Source organism: Pocillopora damicornis, chromosome 1 (assembly GCF_964200805.1).
Source record: "Pocillopora damicornis chromosome 1, jaPocDami1.2, whole genome shotgun sequence".
NCBI lineage: Eukaryota > Metazoa > Cnidaria > Anthozoa > Scleractinia > Pocilloporidae > Pocillopora > Pocillopora damicornis.
In genome coordinates this window covers 9,375,001-9,400,776 of record NC_142670.1, presented here as the reverse complement: position 1 = coordinate 9,400,776, position 25,776 = coordinate 9,375,001, and the positions used below count along the sequence as shown (strand labels likewise).

General features: G+C 39.0%; 2 protein-coding genes across 2 annotated transcripts in view; one reads left to right on the top strand and one right to left on the bottom strand.

Moving 5' to 3' along the window:
• The window catches only part of LOC149051840 (replication factor C subunit 1-like), a 362,202-nt gene that overhangs the window by 193,991 nt on the left and 142,435 nt on the right, over positions 1–25,776 (bottom strand). The window lies entirely within an intron of this gene.
• Positions 6,342–14,050, top strand: LOC149051849 (adhesion G protein-coupled receptor L4-like). The gene is made up of 17 exons (XM_089212618.1): positions 6,342–7,282; positions 7,375–7,434; positions 7,602–7,800; positions 8,524–8,631; positions 8,864–8,951; positions 9,193–9,283; positions 9,350–9,399; positions 9,612–9,738; positions 9,817–9,920; positions 10,376–10,478; positions 10,584–10,734; positions 10,850–10,931; positions 11,087–11,153; positions 11,834–11,922; positions 12,077–12,197; positions 12,462–12,503; positions 12,605–14,050. The coding sequence occupies exons 3-17, from the start codon at positions 7,668–7,670 to the stop codon at positions 12,767–12,769; spliced, it is 1,521 nt and encodes a 506-aa protein (XP_089068744.1). The 5' UTR covers positions 6,342–7,282; positions 7,375–7,434; positions 7,602–7,667; the 3' UTR covers positions 12,770–14,050.

The following is a 25,776-nucleotide window of genomic DNA, read 5'->3' as shown; positions in this document are numbered from 1 at the left end:
TCATTGCTCTTCTTTTATAAAATAATCTATGGTGGAGGTTCCGCGGTCTGCTGATCCATAGTTTAGTAACTCCCAAGAATATGGGAAAATCCTCACTAAACTTTGGAGACCAACCCCTCAAGATTAAAATTGAGCAGAATTTTTATTTGAGCGGTCAGAATCGATACCTGATTAATAACAAAGCATCGTCCGTTTCGAATTGTTGCGAGCTAAAACGAGGCTTTTTTTTTTTTAATAGCGCACCTTTTCAATGTTATATAGTTTGGTTGCACTCCGAATAGCCCGTGTAAAAAAGATTTCCAAGGACATTCGCGAAGGTCTACCGTATACTTAAAAATATTTTCTACATGTAAAAATTTTTGTTCAGCTGGTTGATAAATTGTGGAGATGCTGCATTTTTTAAAATTTATCCGTCTGCACCCTTGGGAAGGTAATAAAAGTCATGGGTAGATGCCAAAGGGTATGTAACAAATAATCTGCATTAGTACTAGTCTAACTCGAGATCTAATAAACTCTTTCATTGTTTCAAATGTTATTCTTGAGATAATAATCAATTCATTTGCTCGTTTTCTCTTCTGCAGTCATCTTTCATTTGTTGGTGGATTTGCCCGGAACAGGTGAGGCAGCTTAATCCCAATTTTATTATTTATGTATCTTAAAGTGAACGGGAAAAAAATTGATAATATCTGACTGACTATCACAATAACTGGTCATAAACTTCCTACAGTCATCCTTCATTTGTTGATGGAGATGCCAGGAACGGGTCAGGCAGTGTAATTCCGATTTTAACATTTATGCACCTTAAAATGAACTGAAGATGAAAAAAGATAATATCTGATTGATTATCATAATAATTAGCCATAGACTTACAGACTTCCTGTTGGGATTAGATCGGATTGTGATTCAAAACGTTAGTTGAAAAGAAAAACAAAAAAGTCGTAGAATCACGGTACTATTACCCTGATCTCCCTTATTTCCAGTTTTAAAACCTTTCGCTTCAGTGATGTAGAGGGTTTTGATGCCCATTGTTTGTTATTAAAATTAATAGTGTCAAAAAAAAATACTTTCTCGTCTCCATCATTATCATTATCACAATTGTTATCATCAGTATACATTTTTTCGTTTATTTATTTATTCCTTTATTTTTTCTTATAGAGTGCCAAGCAACCTGTTTCAAAAACTCCTCTTACGTATTTTCGAAAAGAGCAGCAAGATGGAATTTCAACTGGTATGTCTGCTGGTACCAGGGAGGTTACTTAGTCTCCATCGAAACTGAAGAAGAATGGAAGTTTATCAGTAATGAGATTAAAAAGCGTGGTACTGGGAATACTAGTGCATGGCATATTGGTTTAAGGAAGAGAGACGGGAATTGGACTTGGGAGAGTGGACAACATCTGAATATTTGGAAATGGCGATATTCTGAGCCAGAGAGTAACGACAATTGCGCGGAAATATCCGAGAATGGAAGCCTCTTTAATGGTATCTCTTGGAATAATGAAAGTGCCTGCATTTGCGAGATGCCCGTAGGTAAGATCACATTCCAACCATAAAGTATATTATGTGCTGAAATATTAGAGTCTTGCACTTGTGTCATGAAAATTTCTCTTGATTCTTAAAAGTAAAAATATTGTTCACAGAATATGCTCAGCTCACCTAACTTGTACGTGTAAGCGATAAATGAACTTTCATGCGCCTAATAGTGTTTGAACATAATACCCATAAAAATTTCCGGGACACATGTTTCAAGAAGCAATTTGATCACTCTAGAACTGTCCTTTTTTGCATCGCCTGCAGCTGGAAAAAGAGCGACCGAAATTGTACATTTCTCATCTTTTTGTCGAAATACGGTTGAAATAATCTAGCCAACGGAATTTTTCCGTGACACAAATTAGAAGTGTTCACTGAGGTCAGTGAGTGTATGCATGCTGTTTTGAGCATAACACATCGAAGAATTGTTATTTTTTTTGTGTGCGTGTGTGGGTGTGTCTGTGTGTGTTTCTTTTACGAGTCAGTGATAAATATGTTATTCACAGCCGAGAGGTCCGTATTGGGTAATACTGTGCCCAGGGTCTTGAGAACCGGCACTTAGGACAGAGTGCACAGCTTTTCCCAATACGGACCGACCTAGGCTGGTGAATAACAGTTTTTTTTTCTATTAAACTCAACGAAATGTTTTTAAAAACAACCCTAATGATTTAGGGTTATAATTAAGGCAAGATCCTCCATGAACTGAACAAATTTTGAGCGAGTAAATGGTTGTTGAACCAGACTGAGGTAATGCAAATTGAAGAGAGGCTTAACCGAAATATTTTTAGTGTAGGGAACAAGATGATTTAAAAGGCTTCCAAAGAATTTTTGAAACATTTTTTTTACAAGTATCTGTCACAATCTGACACCTGTCAATTAGAGATTGCGTAAGGCAAAAGCGCATCCACGCCTTACAACGACAACAACAACAACAACAACAGCAACGGCGCTGATTTGGCAAATAAACTTAAGTGGAAAGTAACTCTAAGTAAATTAAAATCTATGTAGGCGCAAGAATTTGTACTATCATTTTTTGTTAGTGTTGGTGTTTCATAGTTTCGTGTTAGGTGTTTATTTTCTCGTCTTCCATTAGTGTCCTTTGTCAGTTACCAGTTTTGTACTTGTTATATTTATTTGCATATCGTATATATATTGGTTGCGCGTAATTTATTTGGTTAGTTGTCTAGTTTGTGAAAATTACCGTTACATATCTAGCTCTGGGTTTCATGTTTTCGTCTTTGGGTTGGTGACATTCGTCTTGTAAGTATCCTTGTTTATCTCGCTTTGTCGTTTTCCAGTACTTTCACTCATACGATGTAAGTTATTTTATGCTCATTCGCGTGTTTGTAATTTTGTCATTTTCAGTTACCGTATTCAACAATGTGTCAAGTTTGTTCTAGTAAAGTTTGAAATACGTGTGATTAGCGTTTGCGGCTATAATCTATGTTTTGAATTTGTCGGAGTTTTCTCGTTTGTTTGGTGCAATCACGTGTATAACTCTGGTCTTTCATCAAAAGGGGAATTTTAATGCAGCTTTTTATTGTTGAATTCCTTCGTTCTCTGTTGTGAAATTTACGGTACCAATGTCCAACTTAAAGAGACTTGCAAAGACTTACTAAAAGCGTATTTGAAGTGTAGAAGACTTCGCTCACTGTTCTTCAAGGAATGAATTGTTTGAGAGAATTCAGATCTACAATTAATGAAATTTCCATTAATAAATTTAATTGTAAGCAAATACCTCACGTTTCAACTTTCTGAGTTACTTCTAGGGGAAGGCGTCAGCTCAGCGAGGAACTAATTTATTATTCAAAACCTCAACTACCAAAATTACATGAATTCATAGATAATCTTAGCTGATGTGAAGTTAACTAATTCAGAAAAGCAGGTCAGAGATTGCAGACGCCGGAGCGAAGAAAGATGTATTGTATTAATTTACACTAAAAAAAAAGACAATGTTAGAAAAAAGGAATCATTTAAAGAATAAGTCACGTTTTTTATCTCATTCATTTTTCTCCTTTATTGTGATTGTGATCATAATCTTATTATGTTATCATCATTATTATAATTATCTTTTTTTATCGTCATCGTAATAATTAGTATCTTTGTCTTCATCTTTATCATGTTGTAGAATGCCCAAATATAACTTTTAAAAACTCTCGGTACATTATTTCGGTGGATGGATGGTACTGGCACCTGAACAGAGATATCTGCCAGAGTCAAGGAGGGGACCTAGTTTCCATTGAAACCGAAGAAGAATGGAATTTCATCAATAACGAGATTCAAAGGCGGAATACTTCCAGCTGTAAAAATAAATGGAGTATTGGTTTAATGAAAGAGGGCGGTAATTGGACCTGGGTGAATGGGAGACCGCTGACTGTTTCCAAATGGGGACAAGGGGAGCCAAGTGGTGAACACGACGTTGGTTTCATGTACAAGCGGTTCAGTAATGACAAACTGGGCTTGTTTGGTAGTGTTAATAGGGAAATTTGGACAAACCAGCACGCTTATATTTGTGAGATTTCCAATGGTGAGTTAACCTGTCGTTGTTGTTGTTTTTTTCTTAAATGTTCTTTTGAGTAAACTAAAAGGCTCTAGAATCGCGCTTAAGCGTAACAAAAACATTCTTTCCTAACGTTTGTGATGCTCACGACAGAATATATATATATATACTCTGAAAGTTAGGATCCAGTTTACACTTACCTTTGCTTAAATGAAAATATGTTTTAAACAATCTCAATGAACGTTTTAACGATATAGATGTCTAACTTTTAACCTTGTGAGCGGAGGAAAGTTACAGACGGTTCTGTATTATCACTATTACGAGTAACAGCAGTTACGAAACTGATAGTGAATTCCAATTGCAAAGAATCATCAGTCCAATTGCTTTGCTAGTTGATAACGCGTGATAATGTGAAGTGCGATATCTTTTGTGTGCTAATGACTCATGTCAGTTAAGATACATGCCGATTATCGTTTTATAAAACAAATACAGAAGACTTGCAGACTTATTTGTTCTTCGCAAAGGGGAATGACTTTTACGTTTATTGCATACTATTTTAATATCCAATCGTTTGAACTGTAAAGTTGTAGGGGCTAATTTCAATGTAGCGCAAAATGTGCCGTGAACATAATAAACTGACCATCCTGCATCTAATTCGAATATTGCGAGCACTTCGATCGACCTAGCAACCACTATTCTGCACCGAGGTTAGTAAGGGTTGCCTCAGTTCTCATAATTATGTTACCACGGGGCGTAGATACATTCTTTTGTTTTAAAAATAGTCAAAACTGAGTTGGAATTTAATTGATATTCTGCTCACCAAAAAGATAAATATAGACATGCGAAGAATGCAAGAACTATTATTTTGGTTGGGAGGGTTGAGATTGGACACTTGGTGTTCCTAACGCTTTCAGTTTTATAACGGAAAAAAAGCATAACTTTTAAAATAGCGAAAATATCACATTACTTTACCCAAAAAGAAAGAAAAATAAAACCTAAATTATCTGAAATCACACTATTTATGGTCTATTGTCTTTATTGTCTAAGAACCCTCAAGAAAAAATAAAATGCATCGGTGCCACGCTTACCGTTGTCTCTTTCGCCGTTGTCAGTAGCATTCAGTTCCATGTGAATTTTTTGGTATTGGATAATGTGGTTCGAATAAGTGATAAAATGCAAGTTGTTTACAAGGAAATAACTCGCGATTGAGAAAAGTCTAATAAGGCATAACGGAATTTTATCGGTGGAATTACAATTCAAACAACAGAATACGGGACAAATTATTAAAATATTGTCTTTTTCAGCTAGTAGTGAACACTCGCCATCGCCATCGCCATCGCCGTCGCCGTCTCTCTCGCCGTCGCCGTCTCTCTCGCCCTCGCCGTCGCCCTCGCCGTCGCCCTCGCCCTCGCCCTCGCCCTCGCCCTCGCCCTCGCCCTCGCCCTCGCCCTCGCCCTCGCCCTCGCCGTCGCCCTCGCCCTCGCCCTCGCCCTCGCCCTCGCCCTCGCCCTCGCCCTCGCCCTCGCCCTCGCCCTCGCCCTCGCCCTCGCCAGCTCCATCACCATTGCCATCGCTGTCGCCATCGCCGTCGCCATCGACATTGCCATCGCCATTGCCCTCAGCCTTGTCCTCGCTCTCGTCATTGCCATTGCATTCACCGTCGCCATCCACGTCGCCACCGCCATTGTCGTCTTCGCCGTCGCCGTCGCCGTCCTCTCTCTCGCTATTGCAAACAGCATCATTGTCATCGCCCTCGCCCTCGCCCTCGCCCTCGCCCTCGCCCTCGCCCTCGCCCTCGCAGTCGCTCTCGCCCTCGCCAGCTCCATCACCATTGCCATCATTGTCGCCCTCGCCGTCGCCCTCGCCGTCGCCGTCGACATTGTCATTGACATTGACATTGCCATCGCCATTGCCCTCAGCCTTGTCCTCGCTCTCGTCATTGCCATTGCATTCACCGTCGCCATTCACGTCGCCATCGCCATTGTCGTCTTCGCCGTCGCCGTCGCTGTCGCCGTCCTTTCTCTCGCCATTGCAAACAGCATCATTGTCATCGTTGTTAAAGGCACTGCCCTCGCCCTCGCCCTCGCCCTCGCCTCGCCCTCGCCCTCGCCCTCGCCCTCGCCCTCGCCCTCGCCCTCGCCCTCGCCCTCGCCCTCGCCCTCGCCCTCGCCCTTGCCCTCGTCCACGCTCCCGCACTCGCCCTCGCTCTCGCCCTCGCCCTCGCCCTCGCCCTTGCCCTCGTCCACGCTCTCGCCCTCGCCCTCGCTCTCGCCCTCGCCCTCGCCCTCGCCCTTGCCCTCGTCCACGCTCTCGCCCTCGCCCTCGCCCTCGCCCTCGCCCTCGCCCTCGCCCTCGCCCTCGCCCTCGCCCTCGCCCTCGCCCTCGCCCTCGCCCTCGCCCTCGCCCTCGCCCTCGCCCTCGCCCTCGCCCTCGCCCTCGCCCTCGCCCTCGCCCTCGCCCTCGCCCTCGCCCTCGCTTTTGCACTCGCCCTTGCCCTCGCCAGCTCCATCACCATTGCCATCGCTGTCGCCGTCGCCGTCGCCGTCGCCATCGCCGTCGACATTGCCATCGACATTGACATTGCCATCGCCATTGCCCTCAGCCTTGTCCTCGCTCTCGTCATTGCCATTGCATTCACCGTCGCCATTCACGTCGCCATCGCCATTGTCGTCTTCGCCGTCGCCGTCGCTGTCGCCGTCCTCTCTGTCGCCATTGCAAACAGCATCATTGTCATCGTTGTTAAGGGCACTGCCCTCGCCCTCGCCCTCGCCCTCGCCCTCGCCCTCGCCCTCGCCCTCGCCCTCGCCCTCGACCTCGCCCTCGTCCACGCTCTCGCACTCGCCCTCGCCCTCGCCCTCGCTCTCGCCCTCGCTCTCGCCCTCGCTCTCGCTCTCGCTCTCGCTCTCGCTCTCGCCCTCGCTCTCGATCTCGCCCTCGCTCTCGCCCTCGCTCTCGCCCTCGCCCTCGCCCTCGCCCTCGCCCTCGCCCTCGCCCTCGCCCTTGTCCTCGCCCTCGCCCACGCCCACGCCCTTGCCCTCGCCAGCTCCATCACCATTGCCATCGCTGTCGCCGTCGCCGTCGCCATCGACATTGCCATTGCCATTGCCCTCAGCCTTGTCCTCGCTCTCGTCATTGCCATTGCATTCGCCGTCGCCATCCACGTCGCCATCGCCATTGTCGTCTTTGCCGTCGCCGTCGCCGTCCTCTCTCTCGCCATTGCAAACAGCATCATTGTCATCGTTGTTAAGGGCACTGGTATGTGTTCCAAATATGTCTCTGCATGTTTCTTTTCAGGACCTGCACGGTTTATAAATTTGACGAACACTTTTTTTATTTATTTATTCCAGGCAAATGGGTATGTTTTAAAATTTGGCGAAATAATCAATACCAGAAGGAGTTCCATAGAGGTATACAATTTTCATAATAAAAATTCAGGCTCCTAAAAGAGTTTTCTAGCAATTGAAACCCTAAACATCAGTTGAGGCCTCAGGCTAGGCTCTATCTACATTCTTAGTACGAATTTTCTATACGAGACAGGCTAATTAAGATCTGGAAATATTTTATGTAATTGTAGGAGGCTGTAACTGTGTTTGAAGATTTCATCATAAAAATTAAGATCTTCACAAAAGACAAGGCTGGCATGGAAGAGGTTAAAACGCTAAGAATATCCATCTTTAAAGTGGCAAAAGCCTTCGAGAAATTTGCCCTTAATTATAGCAAGCAACACCTGAGCGGAATGAGACCTTTGGAGAGGTTCGTTTTCCCAAAAATAGGTGAGGTTACGGCCTACAATTCTGTTTAGTTTTAAAGTGTATTCCTCTGTTACTTACTGACTTGTTGACCAACGGACTGAGTTGTGTTAGTTCCTAGACGATGTAAGAACTCACTGTAAACCTAACCTTTTTTAGAAATGTTGTTGTATGTCATCGATTCATTTGTTTTTTTAAATTTCTTTGACGTTTTAATTTTTTGCAGTGGAGAGGAAAATTAGAGGTATTCTTGAACAATCAAGAAGAGAAAAAAAAGAATCCTTCAAAATTTTAAAACCCTTCTCGCTCTGTTTTTTGCAATTTCTCCTTAATAATAAAGTATATTTGTGAGCAGAAATTACTACTGGAATAATAAAATCTTGCAAATATTTCCCTTTACTTCATACTATGCACTGAGCTCAAAATTGGCATATCGTCTGCGATGTATATAAATCCCTGCTTTTTAAGCGCACTCGTAAAAACTCCAAAAAAAAAAACTAATGAACGCTAATTTTCTCTGCTGAAACGGGGAACGACATTTCAGAAATGATTTTTCACAATTTTAGTCCGTGTAGAACTACTCACATTTTTATTCAGTTTTCCTTTAAAAAAGCGTTTTTAAATCGGTTGTATTCGTTGGAGAGTCATGAAAGGGTAAATACAATACAAACAATACACTTCCATCCAATATGATTATAAAGTACATCGCAAAACGTATCTTGTCTATAAGTATTGTTTTTCCGACAGTTTTGGTAATTCAAAAAGCCTATCGCTTGAATGCGAGTGACTTCAGCTTTGAGGTACAACAATGGCATACGAGAATCAATATTGCCACTTCAAACTTTGAGGAAAATGGTTCGTATTAAATAAGGTGTTACCTATACAGCTTTTAGTTCCCTTAATTTCTCTAGTGGAATTTTATATATCGAGATAAAACCTTAAGAATGAGCTTCATTAGTTTACATAGTCTATTTTCTTTCATCATCCGCCTTCCTTCTGATGTCACATCCTCAGAGCCTAAAGAAAATTGGAATATTGCGTGCTTTTTGCTGTTTGATTCCTTTTTTGTTGTTTTTGGGGGGTTAAGGATCATTGGTAGTTGCGTTCGTGTACAAGGATCTGCATGACCTACTTCTGACAGATCAAGCTATCAGGAGTGAAACAGACAACAAAAGGTGATGCTATTTTCCTATTATTGTATGTCGCTTTCCATGGAAATACGTAACACGGAAACACATAAGATCTACGTTCAACTAACCTGAACTTAGACACTTTCCAAAACCTTCACTGGGGTTGGAAGTTTCCCTGCCCGTCTCAGACCATTCCACCTTCATGAAAAATTCGCTTCAATATGTCAAAGGTACACGATGTTACTTCTTTGGTTCTGATTTATTTTTAAATAAATTTCCTTCATAGTTATATCAACTCCAAGATAATGGCCATAGCTATGGACCCCAAGCCAAACAAGTTGCGAGTAAATGTCATCCTAAAGTTCGAAAATCTGAAGGTAAAATTAAAATAAGTTGTTATGCATTGTTTTGATTTATTTTGACATGATAAAATCTATTTTCAGGTTTCGACTGCAGAGAAGCGCTGTATGTTTTGGAGTGACTTAAACACAAGGTAAAAAACTGCAATATATTATTGTATAGTATTTATTCATTGTTCAGGTTAACAATTTCCTGGTAGCTAAGATGTTGTCTTTTTTCGTAAAGTCCGACTAAAATGTTCTCCCAACTAAGACACTACAACTATAACGTAAAATTACCGAACATCACCTCTTCCCCAAACAGTGTTTAATTTTGTGCGCTTTGTTAACTTTACTTTTTTTATAGGTCAGAAGGCTTTTCAGAGGAAGGATGCCATGTAGTTTCATTAAAAAGCAACTCAGAAGAAACAGTTTGCAGCTGCAATCATTTGACGCATTTTGCCGTCTTAATGAACTACGACGGTAACACAAAGGTAATCAAAAGCCAAAATAATTTAACTAACATTTAACTAACTCAATGTTCTTATTTAAATTTTTTCTTTTTGACACAGCTCGCCGAAGAGGACGAAACAGCTCTGAAAATTATCACCCACGTCGAACTAAGCCTTTCCATCGTCGGGATCCTTTTAACATTAATACTTTATTCTTGCCTCACGTAAGTAATGTATCTGAATATCAGTAAGGTGATTCTTGACTTCCCTCAACTATCCTAGAGAGAAAAGAGATCTCAATGCAAATCTCCATGCCAATAAAAACACGCATGTCGGGTAACTCAAAAATTCAAATTACATTCCATGCCCCATAAAGAACGCTTGAACAACTCATAGTTTCATTGTTTATGAATTGCTTAGGGTTTAGTCATTTCCCCTGTGATACTTTCTTTTTTTGTACTTTCTGGAGCTATTTACTGAGTTTTTTTCTTTCATTTGCTGTCAGAATTTTACTTGATTTCTTTGGCCATATTTTACTGTACATTATAATTAATTCAATTCTCTTCTTTCTTGTGCTTAGTGTCTTTAGTGTGTTGTTGTTATTGCTGTTGTTGCTTTTCTCTAATTCACTCTTTTTATTTTTACTATTATTACTATTTTTTTTTTACTATTTCATCAGAGATGTTGGTCAACCTCTCTCTCAAATTCGAATGAGTGTTTCTATGTCCCTTGGAGCTGGACAGATCATCTTCCTCGCCGGAATAAACGCCACAGAAAACAAAGTTAGTGACCCTTTTTTCTATCCATGGAACGAATTTCCCCGTTGCACCGTAAATATCTTGTCGAAAGGAGCGTCATAAGTATACGAAAACTCTTTCTTTCCATAGGCTGCCTGTGTTACAATAGCAGCTCTGATGCAGTATTTCTTGATGGCCGCTTTCTGTTGGATTTTGATAGAGGGAATATTTCTCTACCTTTTCGTTGTGAAAGTTTACAACATCAACAGCAAGATGTACATGTATCACGTCATCTCATGGGGTAAGTCCATTATTTCACAACATACACTAGTGACTGTAACCATGCTTTCGGATCACCAAATATGATGTTGTCATCCAGCGAAGTTTTACGATTTCCTTCCTTTCTCTATGGGTAGGTCTTCCAGTGATCATGGTGGCCATGTCACTTGGCATCGCTGCTGGGAAAGAAGGGTTACAAAGCTACACGAGTGATAAATAGTAAGAAAAAAATTCAAGGGTTTCCTCTTACTCTTCTCCTTTTAATTTGTTGCATTTAATTGTTTGTTTTGTTTTTGCACATATTTTGAAATTGGCATCATTTCATTCGCTAAAAATTTGTGTTTCTTTCCTGTGTTTCACCTCTTCGAGTTTAGTTGCTGGCTTTCCTCGACTAACAACCTGATCTGGATATTCGTCGCCTTTGTAGCTTTCATTGAAATTGTGAGTTTATGATACGTGTTGGTGATTGTGATTGGTTTACCAGGACTACTTGCTGCTGAAGATTTTTTTCTCTGCTCTTTAAAAAACGATTTAAATATTTATGATATGACCCCACACAATGTTAACCATTTTTCTTTTCCTATTTACTAACAACAAACTTTGGACGTAGCTGCTGTTTGCAAGGATGCTTGTCGATTTTAACCTATTGATGGCCTTTAACAGCGAGAAAAACCTGTTGAGACAGTGTATTTACAAGCATAGGATAGCTTCATAAATTATCCAAGTTTTAGTACATAGTAAAAAAAATTCCTTCCCCCCTGTTGATGGTTTCTCATTTTTTCACATTGATATATAAAGATTTTTTTCGCGCAAGAATAACTAAAAAAAATACATTGAACAGGAAGAGTAGAAGATAGTAAATTGATATAATTTAACGCTAGGATTCACTTGACATAGTTCATTCAGTTTAGACACTTTAGTTCGCTATTTCTTTAGCTCATTGTCAGATAATCGAAGCTCATAATCTAGGTACCCCGGTTGAGAGTTCTATTTCCTGTCAATGACTCTTTTATCCCAAGCTTGTTACCAAACTAGTAACGTCTCTGTCAAGGATCCTCTCCTGCTTTGGCTACTCGATAACCATATCTAGATAATCAATTTATTTCTATTGTATTCTTCAGCTCAACATCTTGATACTCATACGAGTCTTAAGGGAGATGACCAATTTGTTGCAGCCAACATGGGAAGACAACCATCTTCAGCAAATAAGGTAGGATTTACAACATAAAACTAAAACAATATAGCCTCCTGTGAGGCTATATTCCTCAAAATTCCTCTTTCATTAATCAGTCAGGCCTTACTATATCTAACAATGAAAATCCATTGTCAACGAAAGTTATGGAATATTTTTTCTTAATTCCTAGAATTGGCATCAAAGCAAGCGTGGTGATGATTCCATTGCTGGGTGTCACGTGGCTATTCGGTCTCCTCTCGCCTGTACATAAAGCTTTCGCTTACATCTTCACCATACTTAACTCTGCTCAGGTCAGTGTTCGATGATATCTCTCAAAATCGTTCAATATCTATTATGTTACTTTCTAACCAAGTGAGACACCGTTACAATGGTCATATGATATTTTTTGGAATTTTGAAAACAAAAAGCTGTTAACTATGCAAGAGAAGACAGACTTCTTTTTCCATTATAAGATATGCAATTTTCCTTCCTTCTTGGAAATCTTAATAGATATCTGACTAATTTATTGGCATATTGTAAAAATTAATGATCTTGAAATCATATTTATGCTTCAGGGTTTCCTGATTTTCGCTCTACACTGTATGCGAAACACTCAGGTAAGAAAAAACATCAAACTGATTATTAACTTTTAGTATTTCGATAGATATCAGAGTACTAGTACTAAGAACCGTATTTCATATTGCTTGTCTATCTGCAGATCAAAGAGCGATTCAAAAGAAAAATGAATATCGTTTTTCCATCTTCTATAAAGAACAACTGTTCAAGGAAGAGCTCACGGGTCAATCCAAGTGAGGTTGGGGATATATGGGCAGTCGAATTGCAGTCTTTTGCTAAATTTGAATCGAAATCGCACTTAACTTAAATAAGTGGATATACCCAACCGGAAAAGACAGTCAATTTCTTGGTACAAACACTTAGTTAACAGCGATTAGTCGGTTGCGATCGGTCTGAGTTACGATCTGCAGCTAAAAGAGGTCATTCTGTTCATCTTTATTTAAGCACCCAACTAGTTGTAAACGTAACCTAACTTCTTCATGATTATAAGGTTATTCTCTCGGCAATCGGATAGATGCGGGCAAGATTCGACGACATAAAACAATCTATCAATTTAAATTTCTAATGGCTCAGTATACTGACGACTGTCCTTCGAATATGGTTACAGTCTGTTACAGACAAGGCGGGAATTTATGCCAGGAAATCATGGCTCGTTTTTCTTTATAAAAAAAGTTGTGTGTATTTATTTTTTGATTCTTGCACGCTAACTCTCTGCGCTTGCTGCATGATTATTTCATATTCGGCGTTTTACTTATTGAGTTAACAAATTTTTCATCAAACATTATCATTACTATTAACAATAAGCTATGGATAATAACTGAAAATATAAGTTTCTAGAAATTTCGAGAATGGCTGTGTATACCAAGGAACTTTCTAGAGCATTTTGCTAGATTTCGTAGTTATGATGTAACACTACCAATATAGTTATGTTGTAAGCTTCCAGAATTTTCTGGAATACTTTGTACATAAGGACTGAGTCGTGTAGCAGAAGTACTTATTGTTGTCGGGAGTGACTGATTTTTCAGAACGCTGTACCAAAAGAGAGCTACTGTGGAAGATTGTTAACTTAGGTGAACTTTGGAGACAACTGTGAGATTGTGTCAATACTGAGCTAAGATGTAGTTTGTAGTGGGCTTCTTTAAGTTTATTTAAGGATAATTACTCTACTTCATTTAAGAGTCGCTCATTGATAGGAATATTACAAGTTGTTTAATAAAGTAGTTAGGTTTGTTGATAAATAATGCTCTTTCTGTCGGTTAAATTCTACTGTAACAAATAATACTAATAGTATTAGTGGCCGACATTCAAATTTGTTGCTTAATGAATAAGTAGATGAATAAGTAAATGTTTCAATAAATAAACAAACAACTAATTTAGAAAGAACAGAAAAAACCCCTATGGCTGGATCTTTTGTGGATCAGTTGCATTTAACCATTTTGTTTTCATATTCCTAAAATAAGGAGTATCGTTGTGAATCAAAAATACAACGATTAATTTGGAATTAAATTGGGGCAATGTTAGGCGGAAATGGCATAAACCAAGAGATTATAAACTATTCGGCATACATTATTAAAGAACGATTAAAGAACTTCTATGCAGCGTAGACTATTTAAAGGAAAAAGCTCAGCGACAGAAATGTGGAATATTTCCATGGGCCTGGTTTTCAAATATCACTACAGCGGAGACGTAACACTGAAGAGGAATTTCGACAAGCAAGAGAAGGAGTCGATTATGTAGATGTGTGTGACAGTTTGTAACAGTCTAGGGTACGTCAAACCCATTTATAAACAAACATGAATGACGAGGCGTACGATTAAGACGGAAGAAGTAAAAATAAGAATTTTTCTGGACTATACTAGAAAATTTCTCTCGACACCGCTCAAATGCGATAGGTCAAAACGCTTCAAGCTTCGATTGACTAAATAGATCGCAGCTAACTCGGGAATATTCGAGAATAGACAATCAATTATTCCGTGAGCGTGGAGAGATACTGGGAGAGTAGAATGTCTCGCCCACAGAGCACATCATTATGACCCAAGAACGTCTCGCACAAAGAGCTTTTGACCTCACCGCTCCTTCTAAAATGTTGTAACTCGAACATTTGGACACAAAAGTGATGGTTTGCATGATAATAATGCGTGTTGATTGACACATGAGCGAGTTACTCCATCAAAGTTAAAGGCGTGCGAATTAAATAGACCCACCAACTGAAACGTATGGCATGTCATAGGCGAGATGAATAAATAATAATCATTTCCATTATTTTATGCATACGAACAGATGGCGTAATAGCTTTAGCTACCAGTCGATAAAAAGAAGTTTATTCGAGAAAACTTTCATTTAGCAGAGCTCAAACAAAAATAATCATTTTAAAGTCAATTATTTTTGAGCTGCTTCTTTACAAAACTTCAACTACAAAAAGTGTCTTAATGCTGTGGGGTTTTTCGATTGTATTAAGAAAACAATGCTCCACATCTGGTGCAAGTTGCTTTTTGTCTATTGGTCCGTCTTTGACAGAAAAATAAAAATGGAGACTAACGCCATGAATATGCAATCACAGATCATGATGTACATCAAATTCAAACTCGTACCAAAGCGTTTTATAAGGACGTCGCAAACTCAAAACTCTCAAGCGGGGTGAATCAAATTTAAGTGCAGCGATAGATCCTAAGAGCAACCTTTGCTTATCTTGGGCATGATGAAGTAGATGATAAATGGAGCTGAATTCGGCAAAATTTTCAAAACCCTTTTAATATGTTCTGTGCAGGGTAAGTACGACACTAGTTATTCCCCTTTGTTCTGCTGTAGCTACGAAACTGTCGAAACTGACTTTCCAATTTATGAAATATTTATTTCCATTTTAAACCTACGGAACTCTGATAACAAAAGATACCAAACTCTACACATGTCCTTTCTAAACTATTTGTTAATCATTAAAACAAAAGTTTGGGATCTTTGTATTATCATTATTATCATTATTATTAGTTTCTCGATATCAATCGCCTTCCGCATAATGCCAAATGATTGAATTGTGTGATGGGTACAACTAAATCCGGCAAAGTGTGCGAAACCTTTTTTAATAAGTTGTGCGCTAGGTAAGTACCACCTTCATTATATCTTGACTTTCCATTTGTGAAATTCAGCCAAACGAAACAGACAGACGGCGGTTATTTGGCACTGTTAATTAAAACAAAACAAAACAAAACAGACTCTAAAGATGTCTGCATTAAACTCTTAATTCTTAATCAGAGTAGGATCTCTTATAAACTGGATTCCTAAAGCCTATTAGATTCCATATAGTGCAAAGTAATCAAAGATCTAATAACACAGGCGAGATATCCATGCGGTGGTCATGTTATTTGCGTCATGGTTGTCTGCACAACAGCTTTGGCAGCCATATTTAGGATGACAGGAACACAATAGCTTAGTTGCTATCGTTTTATGCCACCACTACGACAAGATGTCAAAAGGGGGATACGTCTCCTCTTCAGATAGGTGCTGAACGTTCGACGTGCTTAGACGAAAGATCGGATTAATTATCAGGGTCCACTTAAAATGGCCCGTTTAAAAATTCTGCCCGAAGGACGTTCACGAGGGTCCACTGTATCCTTAAAAATGTTTCCCTCGTGTAACAAGTTTTGTTCAGCTGGTTGGTAAATTGCACAGATGCTGTACTTTATTTAAATTTCTCCGTCTGCTCCCTGAGGAAGGAAATAAAAATCATGGGTAGATGTTACAGGGCATATAGCAATTAAATGCATTAGTACTAGTCTAACTCGAAATCTAATAAACTTTTTCATCGTTTCAAATGTTGTTCTTGAGATAACAATCAATTTATTTGCTCATTTCCTCTTCTACATTCATCCTTCCTTTGTTGATGGATTTGCAAGGAACAGGTAGGGCAGTTTAATTCCAATTATAACATCCATGTACCTTAAAATGAACGGAAAAAAAGACAATATCTGACTGATTTCGCTAATAACCAGTCACAGACTTCGTGATCTAAAACGTGAGTTGGAAAGCAAAACAAAAAAGTCAAAGGATAACGGTGCCATTATTATGATTTCCCTGATTTCCACTTTTAAAACCTTGCCTAATTCTAATTTTTGCTTCAGTGACGTAAAGGGTTTTGTTGCTTACCGTTTGTTATTAAAATTAAATGTAAAAAAATACTTTCTCGAATCCATCATCAGCATTATTACATGACTGTAAATATATGAAAATCATATATGTGCACTGCGGTTGAAGAAAAGAATATGGAAGCGATCCTCGCAGTTATGAACACTACTTGAGTAGTAGTGAATATAAGGCCTGAAAAATAAAACTAGCTCCCAGTTGGCTTGTTAGCTCAGTTGGCATAGGTTGCACTGGTATCGGAGAGGTTATGGGTTTAAATTCCACATGTAACCGTTCATAAGTGCGAGGATTGCTTCTACATTCGTATCAGCATGATTGTTATTAACAGTATACAATTTTTTCATTTTATGTATTTATTCCTTTATTTTCTTTTTTCCTTTTCTTTTCTTCCCATAGAGTGCCAAGTAACCTGTTTCAAAAACTCCTCTTACATCTTGTCGAAAAGGGGAAGAGTTTGAGATATAAACAAGCATATCTGCTCCAGTCAGGGAGGTGACTTAGTCTCCATCGAAACTGAAAAAGGATGGCAGTTTATCAACCGTAAGATTCAAAAACGTGGTACTTGGACTACTGGTGCGTGGCACATTGGTTTGAGAAGAAAGGTGAGGTTTGGATCTGGCTGAGTGGAGAACGACTGAATATTTCGAAATGGCAAGTTTCTGAGCCAGATGATAATGACAGAAAGGCGGAAATATCCAAGAATGGAGGCCTCTTTAATGGTATCTCTACGCTTAGTAGAAATGCCTTCATTTGCGAGACGCCCGGAGGTAAGATCACATTGCAACCATAAAGTATATAATGAGGTGAAACATTAGAGTCTTGCACTTGTGTCATGAATATTGCTCTTGCTTCTTCGAAGTAAAAATATTGTTCACAGAATAGACTCAGCTCACCTAACTGGTACATCTGAGCGATGAATGAACTTTTAAGCTTGTATTAGTAGTTGAACATAACGACACGTGTTCCAAAAAAATTGATCACTCTAGAATTATACGTTTTCGCATCGTCTGCAGCTGGAAAAACAGCGATCGAAATTGTTCGTTTCACCACTTTTGTCGAGCGCGCTACGATTGGGACTGAATCAAACCAACAAGGCATGTTCACTGAGGTCAGTGAGTGTATGCATGTTGTTTGGAACATTAAAAACCGAAGTATTTTTTTTTTTATCATCTGTGTTTGTTTGGATGTGCGTTTGTGTGTTTCTTGTATGAGGAGGGGGAGGGGTAGGGGGAGGTGTCAGTTCAACGAGGAACTAATTTATTACTCGGAAATTCAACTACCAAAATTACATGAATTTACGGATAATCTTAGCCGATATGAAGTTAACCAATTCAAAAAAGTAGGTCAGAGATTGCGGACGCCGTAGTGAAGAAAGATCTATGGTATCAATTGACACCGATCAAACATAAACTGCAGATGTTATAAAAATGGGAATCAAAAAGAGAATAAGTTTAATATTATTTTGAGTAAACTAAAAGGCATCAGAAACGCTTAGGTGTACTAAAAACATTCTTTGCGAACGTTTGTGATACTCATGAGAGAATTTTCATAAACCTTCTGACAGCCAGGATCAAGTTTACCCTTACATTTGCGAATGAAATATGTTTGAAACAATCTCAGAGAACGTTTTCACGACAAACATGTCTAGTTTTAAACCTTGTAAGCACAGGAAAGGTGCAGATGGTTCTGTTTGTGTTGGTCTTTAACTCCGAATGAGCACAAACAAGAAACTCAACAAAACAGTTTTTAATCAAGTAAACAGATCAACCTCAACCAACTGACAAGAAGGTCAACGCGACGTTTTTTCTGAAAACGCAATATTATATATCAGCGGTATTGGCCACTACTTCATAAATAACATCACACTGTTACCATCAGTATTACGAATAACAACAGTTATAAAACTTTCAGTTATCAGCTATTTTCATGTAGTTAATTTATCGATTGAACAAAATGATGGTGAATATCAACTGCAACGAATCATCAGTCCAATTGCTTTGTTAGATAATAACGCGTGATGATGTGAAGTGCGTTATCTTTTGTGAAGAGTTTGTGACTCATGTCGGTTAAGATACATGTCAATAATCGTTTTATAAAACAAATACAAAAGACCCGCAGACTCAATTGTTCTTCGCATAGGGGAATCAATTTTACGTTTATTGTATTCTATAATAATATCCGATCGTTTGAATTGTAAAGTTGTAGGGGGGCCTATTTCAATGCAATGCAGTGAACATAATAGCAAGCACTACTCTATAGCGAGTTTAGTAAGGGTTACCTCAGTTCTCATATGTCACCGGAGGGCGTGGAAACATTTTCTTGTTTACAAAATAGTCATTACTGTGTTGGAATTTAATTCATTTTCTGCTCACCGAAAAGATAAACATAGCCATGCGTAGCATCCAAGAGTTATTACTTTGGTTAGGAGACTTGAGATGGGACACTTCGTGTTCCTAACGCTTTCAGTTTTGTAACAGAAAAGGAGTAAAGTAACGAAAATATCGCATTACTTCACCTTAAGAGAAAGGAAAAAAATCTAATTTATCTGAACTCACACTATTTGTGGTCTATTGTCTTTATTGTCTAAAAATCTCTAAGCAAAAACAAAATTCATCGGTGCCACGCCTACTGTTGTCTCCTTCGCAGCTGTTGTTTGGTCTCTCACTCACTGGGAATAGAGGGCGTTGCGTGACGAGACCAAAGAGATGCCAAATGCCGTTTATTAGACAGAGAGAAAAATCAACATTATTCATATCCATAAAGGGGTAGGTTTCTAAAGAAAGCAGGTAATTTAAACAACTGAGTTGAAAACGTAAATTAGCCACCGTAAAGGGTAAAAAAGCTGACGTTTCGATCGTTAGCCCTTCGTCACAGCGATTGGAGGAATTGTGGGTTGTGTGTGTGTTTATATGCAGAAAGTGGAGCTACGCCATTAGTGGGATATGGTGACGAGAAAACAGTAATAAATTAGTTGAATGAGAAGCGCTCCTTGATCCCGTGGGGATTAAGGGTGCCGATTTGGAAGATAAATTTTTTGTTCTAGTGTTTTGCGGCTTTCCGAACTGCCTAGATGTAAGGAAAGGCCGCAGACTGCTATATGCTGTTAAGAATGATTAGGAAGATTAAAGTTTCTAGCGACTGGTTTGGATGCGTCCTTGTCATTTCTTTCCACGTCGCGAAGGTGTTCCCGAAATCGGTCACCTAGTCGTCTTCCTGTATCGCCGATGTATAACTTATTGCAGAAAGTGCAAGTTACGCAGTAAATCACATTGGCGGAGGTACATACAAAGTGATCAGTGATCTTAATGAAAGAACAAGTTTTGCATTGTGAGCGAGCGCATTTGAAAGTTCCAGATTGGTCATTGGTTTGAAATGAACTCCTGACTGAAAAGTTGCCTATGTTTTTGTCACGTTTGAATGAAATAATTGGGGTTGCGAAAAGATAGTGCCAGTCTCCGAATCGTTTTGGAAGAATTTAAAATTTTTAAGAATGATAGATTTAACTGCGTGGTTGTGAGGGTGAAATGTAAGAGTAAATGGAGTGCGGTCAGTGTTTTCCCTCTTAGCCGTGGGTAGATTGAGTAGAGTTATGAAGCACGAAGAGAAAATCTAAGAAGACGAAAGAAGTCTAAGTCCAGCAATTACCTTTTGAAATCGTAGCTTTAGGATTCTTGAGAATCCGTCCTGTGATGCTACCCATGAAACCACGTAGCTCTTTACACTCACAAACCGGGGGGATAAACGGAACCTCGACGCACCCTTCCCCCCTTCCCATGTATCTTTTTCTAAAATGATTGTAATATACACTATCGTTAGCAGAGATGTTCTGCTGAAACATTTACGTGATCGCAATTTTTGAGAAAAGTCAAAATATCAGGACTTACTGACTTTTCGGACCCGGTACAAGGTACTAAAGAGGGAAGGAAATCCCTGCTCGCCTTGGCGTCGGTGAGTATCTCGCAAGATATATTTTTTTTGCGTTGGCTTCATTAAACATCTCAGATTGAACAGAACATGAATGCGTAGCGACAACGCTCTCCTCATGCCCGTCTCTCCTAGGTTGATCCTTACTTCCAGGATTTGTCCACGTTTTATCTTTCCTAGTTTTCCTTAAACATCTCAGATTGAACAGAACATGAATGCGTAGCGACAACGCTCTCCTCATGCCCGTCTCTCCTAGGTTGATCCTTACTTCCAGGATTTGTCCACGTTTTATCTTTCCTAGTTTTCCTTACTCCTCATAAACCAGCACTCTAAATTCGAGTTGCAAATGCCACCTTCTAAAACCGTGTTATTTCACATCTTGCATGTCACCCAATAGAGGGTCTCCATGTGGTTAACCGTTAGCCGTAGGTCGGTCAAAAAAGCTGAACCCTTAGTTGTAGAAAAAATTAACCTTGAAAATCTTTCCTTCCTACACTGCGTTAGTTTGTGTTATTCTGGGTTATCTCAAGCAGAGAAATGGCCCTAATTTTAACCATCAGCCGTAAAAAGTTCTCCTTGGTCGGCCCTCCTCAGTTTTAAGAAAGTTTCGATTTTTTAACAGGCTTTTTAGTTAAGTGTGCAATCGTGAAAAAAAAAATCAATATTTTCTACACTCGAGGAACCACAATGACCTTCGATAAACAGATGAAAGCACCATCTCCCAAAGGGAAAGATAATTTCTTTTTTCTTGCTTCCGACGATTTTTGACAAAACATCATAACTGTCGCGTTACATGCAAAAGGAGCGCATCGCGTGGCATCCAAAGACACGGCTACCAACGAAACTAGCAGTTAAAAAATCTGAAAATGTCGAGGTTTATATCTCATTTAATAACTCTCTCCAAGGAAATGGGCAAAAGTTGAGCGAATGAGACATAGGTGCGCTCCTGCTTCAAACGACAAGATGTGACAAAACATCCTATCTGTCACATAACGCGTTAAAGAAGTGCGTCGCGTGAGATCCTGAAGAACGGCTGCCAATGATCGGTACTAGCAGTTATAGAGTCAGAAAATATCGCAGTTTATCTCTCATTCAATAAACCTATTCAAAGAAATTGGCAAAACTTATTAAGCGAATAAGACATAGGCGCGCTCACTACTTCAAACGACAAGAAATGGCTTATGCAGGTTGATGCAGAAATTTTCTTCCCTTTGTTATTGATTTCCTCTTCTATTCTAACAAAATGTCAGCGACTTGTTTCATTGTTTGACATTCAAATATTACTTTATGGTACTTAGATAATAAGTAAATAGTCTAATTGGAGAAACTAAATAAAATCATTTAGCTCCAACTTTCCAGCTCGTTCGGAGCTTCTTTCAATGCTCTGTAGGCCAGTAACTAAAATTAAAATCAAACTTCTCGTTTTGCCTTTGGGCGATTAGTTTAAACAATATACTTAAAATGAATCGTTCAGCATGTAAAAAATAACACAATTTATCGCATTCAAAATTAAAGGAGAAATCTCAGAAAATTAACCAAAAACCAAGACTAAATCCTGGTTATTACGGCCAAAATCTGTCATTTGGAGTCCAAATAAATAAAATTCTGATCGACAGAAACTAACTTTAAGTACCGCATCGCACAGAATGCCTGGACATCATTAATTATCCATCAGCACTGAAGCGGGAGATTGAATGCACTCGCACCTTGAAAAGCCCATAATTAGAGAAGAAATGGCCGAAACTAGCGCAGCAGCGTTCATAAAATTCGCTTCTTCAATTGCCAGAAGCAATAAGTGGGAAACCCAAGAGTGGGTTTTTGAAGAAGAAATGTTAATCTTTAATTTAAGCTTAAAAAGGGGAAGTTTGAGAAAGTATAAAGACTATTCCTGAACCTTAAAAAATGACGAGAAACGGAAATTTTTAGTATGAAGGCCGATTTCAAAAGCGATTTTTTAAACAACTCAAACCGGCTTCCAAAAACCCAAGAACGGAAAATAGAAGATGGATCTTTCCTGAAACACAATCCGTTTTAACTTGGAAAATTGGTGAACGACAACCACTATTCAAGAAAATCACTCATTTGTAAAATAGACGATTAACCGAGAGTTTTAAAAATGATCTTAGCGCATCAGCTGCTTTATGCAACTAAACCACGCGATGATGGATGATCAAAGAAAAAATGACCGTGATCTGGAGCTCTTTTCAGAGCTCATAGAACCCCCGATCCACCTTCATCTCATACAAGTAGTTCCACCCTTTTCTTGAGGAAAACAACCCAGTGTACATAATTGAAATGAGCGGTGAAGCAGCCTGGAAACGGAGAGTATTTTACTGGCTAATTTAGTGTTAACAACTAACTTGAAAACGTAAATTAGCCACCGTAAAGGGTGAAAAAGCTGACGTGTCAATCGCTCTGACGAAGGGCTAACGCTCGAAACGTCAGCTTTTTTACCCTTTACGGTGGCTAATTTCCGTTTTCAACTTAGTTGTTAACACTAAATTACCTGTTATACTCTTCCACCGACGCAACACCACAGTTTCTTTAGAAACTTACCCCCTTTATTCATTGTTTTACTGGCTGCCTCGTAGAGTATTGGATTCACTCCAAGCGAGCATCCTGCGACATTGTGGGGAGGCCTTAAGGCCTCCCCCGTCAGCAAACAAAGAAAACTTTATCTTTGTCTAGTAAAGGAAAAAAAGGAATGCAAAGGCATATAAAGCCCGTGAACAGAAGTAGGTAATGTCTAGCGCAAGACAATATTTTTTTGCTACCCTGTGTAGCAGTCGTTTTCTCCCCAACTGAGGAAAAAGGCGAACTAAAAAGCTTGTGAGACGCAGACAAGGAGAATCCGCACGGTAACCGACCAGCGTGCAGCTGTTTTGCTTAAACGCGACGAGTAGACTGAGGGCAGGCGAGTTGCTCTCTTTTACTGGCTGCCTCATGTGTGACTTTTATTTCTTTTCGAAGACACAAGTGTCAGAATAACTTACCGACTTCATAACGTCCTTTCTATTGTAGAAAAATTGTGCAGGTTGATTTTTCCAATGCAAATCAAATCCTAAACGGGTAATGACAGAACTAACATGCTTATTGAGTAAGATGAAGAAAGAGATGAATATGTAACGGACGGTTTCAAAATCGTGAGTTATTCCAGGTTGTAACACACGCACGTAATGTGTGACTGGGTACAAATCCTCTAAAAGTTAAATACAATTTCCATCTGACATAAACTAAGATAATCGAGCAATCAGACAACTGATTATTCTCCAATTTCCATGGCAATTCTCCACACACGCACATGGCTGTTACAGCTTTACATCATTCATGAGACAAAAACCGATTGAGAAAAATCTTTTTAAAAAAACTGTGGAAACGATTTCGAGACGTTTCAACTTCGACGTAGACGTAACGCCTTAATCCTCTTAGGTAATACTCAGAGTAAAAAACAACTTTTTACGTCGCTACTCATGATAATTTCAAGACATCATATGAAAAAAAAACAGTAGTTTCAGCAGGATACCAAAGATCAAGCTCGTAAGAGCAGTTCAGACAAGCAAAAAGTCAACTTTTAAATCAAAGGAAATTCATTGGTTCTTCCTGCTCTTAAAAGAAGACTCTTTACAAAGATTTCATCAGTAGCTTACTGGTTACTGGTCTAAATATTAACGTTTGTAGGTATCCGAAAACACTATGGGATTCCAATGCTCACTGCCTTAGCTGAAAAATAAAAGAATCAGTTTAGGGAGGATAGTCGAGTTTCCATGAAATACTTTCTAGCACATGAAACGATGCATTGCATAACTAGATTGTTTTAAAACTAATAATATAAATGAAAAAAATACTTAGTTCTAATTGGTTAAGATAAATGCAGTTTTCAGGTAATCCAGTGCAGAAGAGGGTTAATTCAGTGCAAAGAAGTATAACAAACCAGACATTCTGATTAGTCATTAAACAAAGAAACTCACTGACAGCCAACCAAGTGCGAGCCCTTGATGTCGCAACATTTGGATACACTGAAAATCTGCGATCAAAACAATAGCTGGCATCTTTCAGCAGCTGAAAAACAGCTCCAACAACGAAAACACTGTAAAAAGCATTTCTCTTTGGTTGTCGGTTTGGAAAAAGTGGTGTTCAGAGAAGGGCACTGCCAGGGAAATAAAAAATTACGAGTCGACCCAGTTTAACGCTTAACTCGAGCGATTCTACGCCGAAACTACAAACAAACCAGGCTTAATACAGGCGCCAATGCGACTAAATTTTTCACTTTGGCGACCAAATCCTGAAAATTAGTCGCCAAATTGGCGACTAGAATGCTTCATCATATCCTTACTGAGAGATACAGAGAATTGAAAAGATCAGCAAAGATAAATCCGCGGCAAACTTCCTCGTTAAGTTTGTTTCCAAAACGCTGCACATGCATCTCGATCGATAACTAGACGCCATGTTGGATTTAGGTGAGCTTGAACGTTGTACATCATCCATTCTTCTTGATTGGGACAGAGACTGAACAATTCCTTGAACTGTTTAGCAGGAATTTGAATTTTTTTGCGCCTTAAAGATGTGAAAATATCATTATATATTATTGTTTTGATCGTACACGGTTGTTTTGACGGAACGCGCAATGTCACTTACAGGGTTTGAATAAATTATTTTTGCACTTGATTTGCGCGCTCTGCTTCTGTGTAATTATGATAAGCTATCTCGTATTTTTTCATGTATATTATTAATACGTAATCACATTATTTTTTCTCGTGCAATTTGGAATAAATAAGTACTTGTTAATTTTTTCAAAGACCACAAAGTGCACTCGCCCTACGGGCTCATGCAATTTTGTTAGTCTTTGAAAAAATTTACTTGTGCTTATTTATTCCAAATTGCACTCGAAATCATGTGATTACCTGCACAAATTTGCTGTTTTACTCCTATCATGTTTTCTAAAAAGAATGTTATCATCGTAAACGTGTCTACTTGGTTGTACTGCATCTCAATTTGCCGGAGCGAAAAATAAATTTGTAACCCAACTGAAAGGAAAATCAAACGAAAGTATCAGTGCTCAGATATAAGCGATAATTCTGATTCGATGTTACTTCGTATTGAACAGAATGTATAAACAGAGTATTTACTTACTACAGCTTCTAAATATCCTTGAAATCCAGGTTGACGTCGTCACCAATGAGTACAAATGGTGCCCAGTAAATCACCTCATTGAACTTTTAAATTTCTCTCATACACTTCATGGCCTGATTGAGA

What these genes read in the sequence shown, in the direction of transcription:
- LOC149051849 (XM_089212618.1), top strand. Translation starts at nt 7,668, where the DNA reads ATGGAAGAGGTTAAAACGCTAAGAATATCCATCTTTAAAGTGGCAAAA. An exon ending in ATACTTTATTCTTGCCTCAC is followed by an intron (nt 9,921 to 10,375) that starts GTAAGTAATGTA and finishes CTATTTCATCAG; the next exon opens with AGATGTTGGTCAACCTCTCT. An exon ending in AACCATCTTCAGCAAATAAG is followed by an intron (nt 11,923 to 12,076) that starts GTAGGATTTACA and finishes CTTAATTCCTAG; the next exon opens with AATTGGCATCAAAGCAAGCG.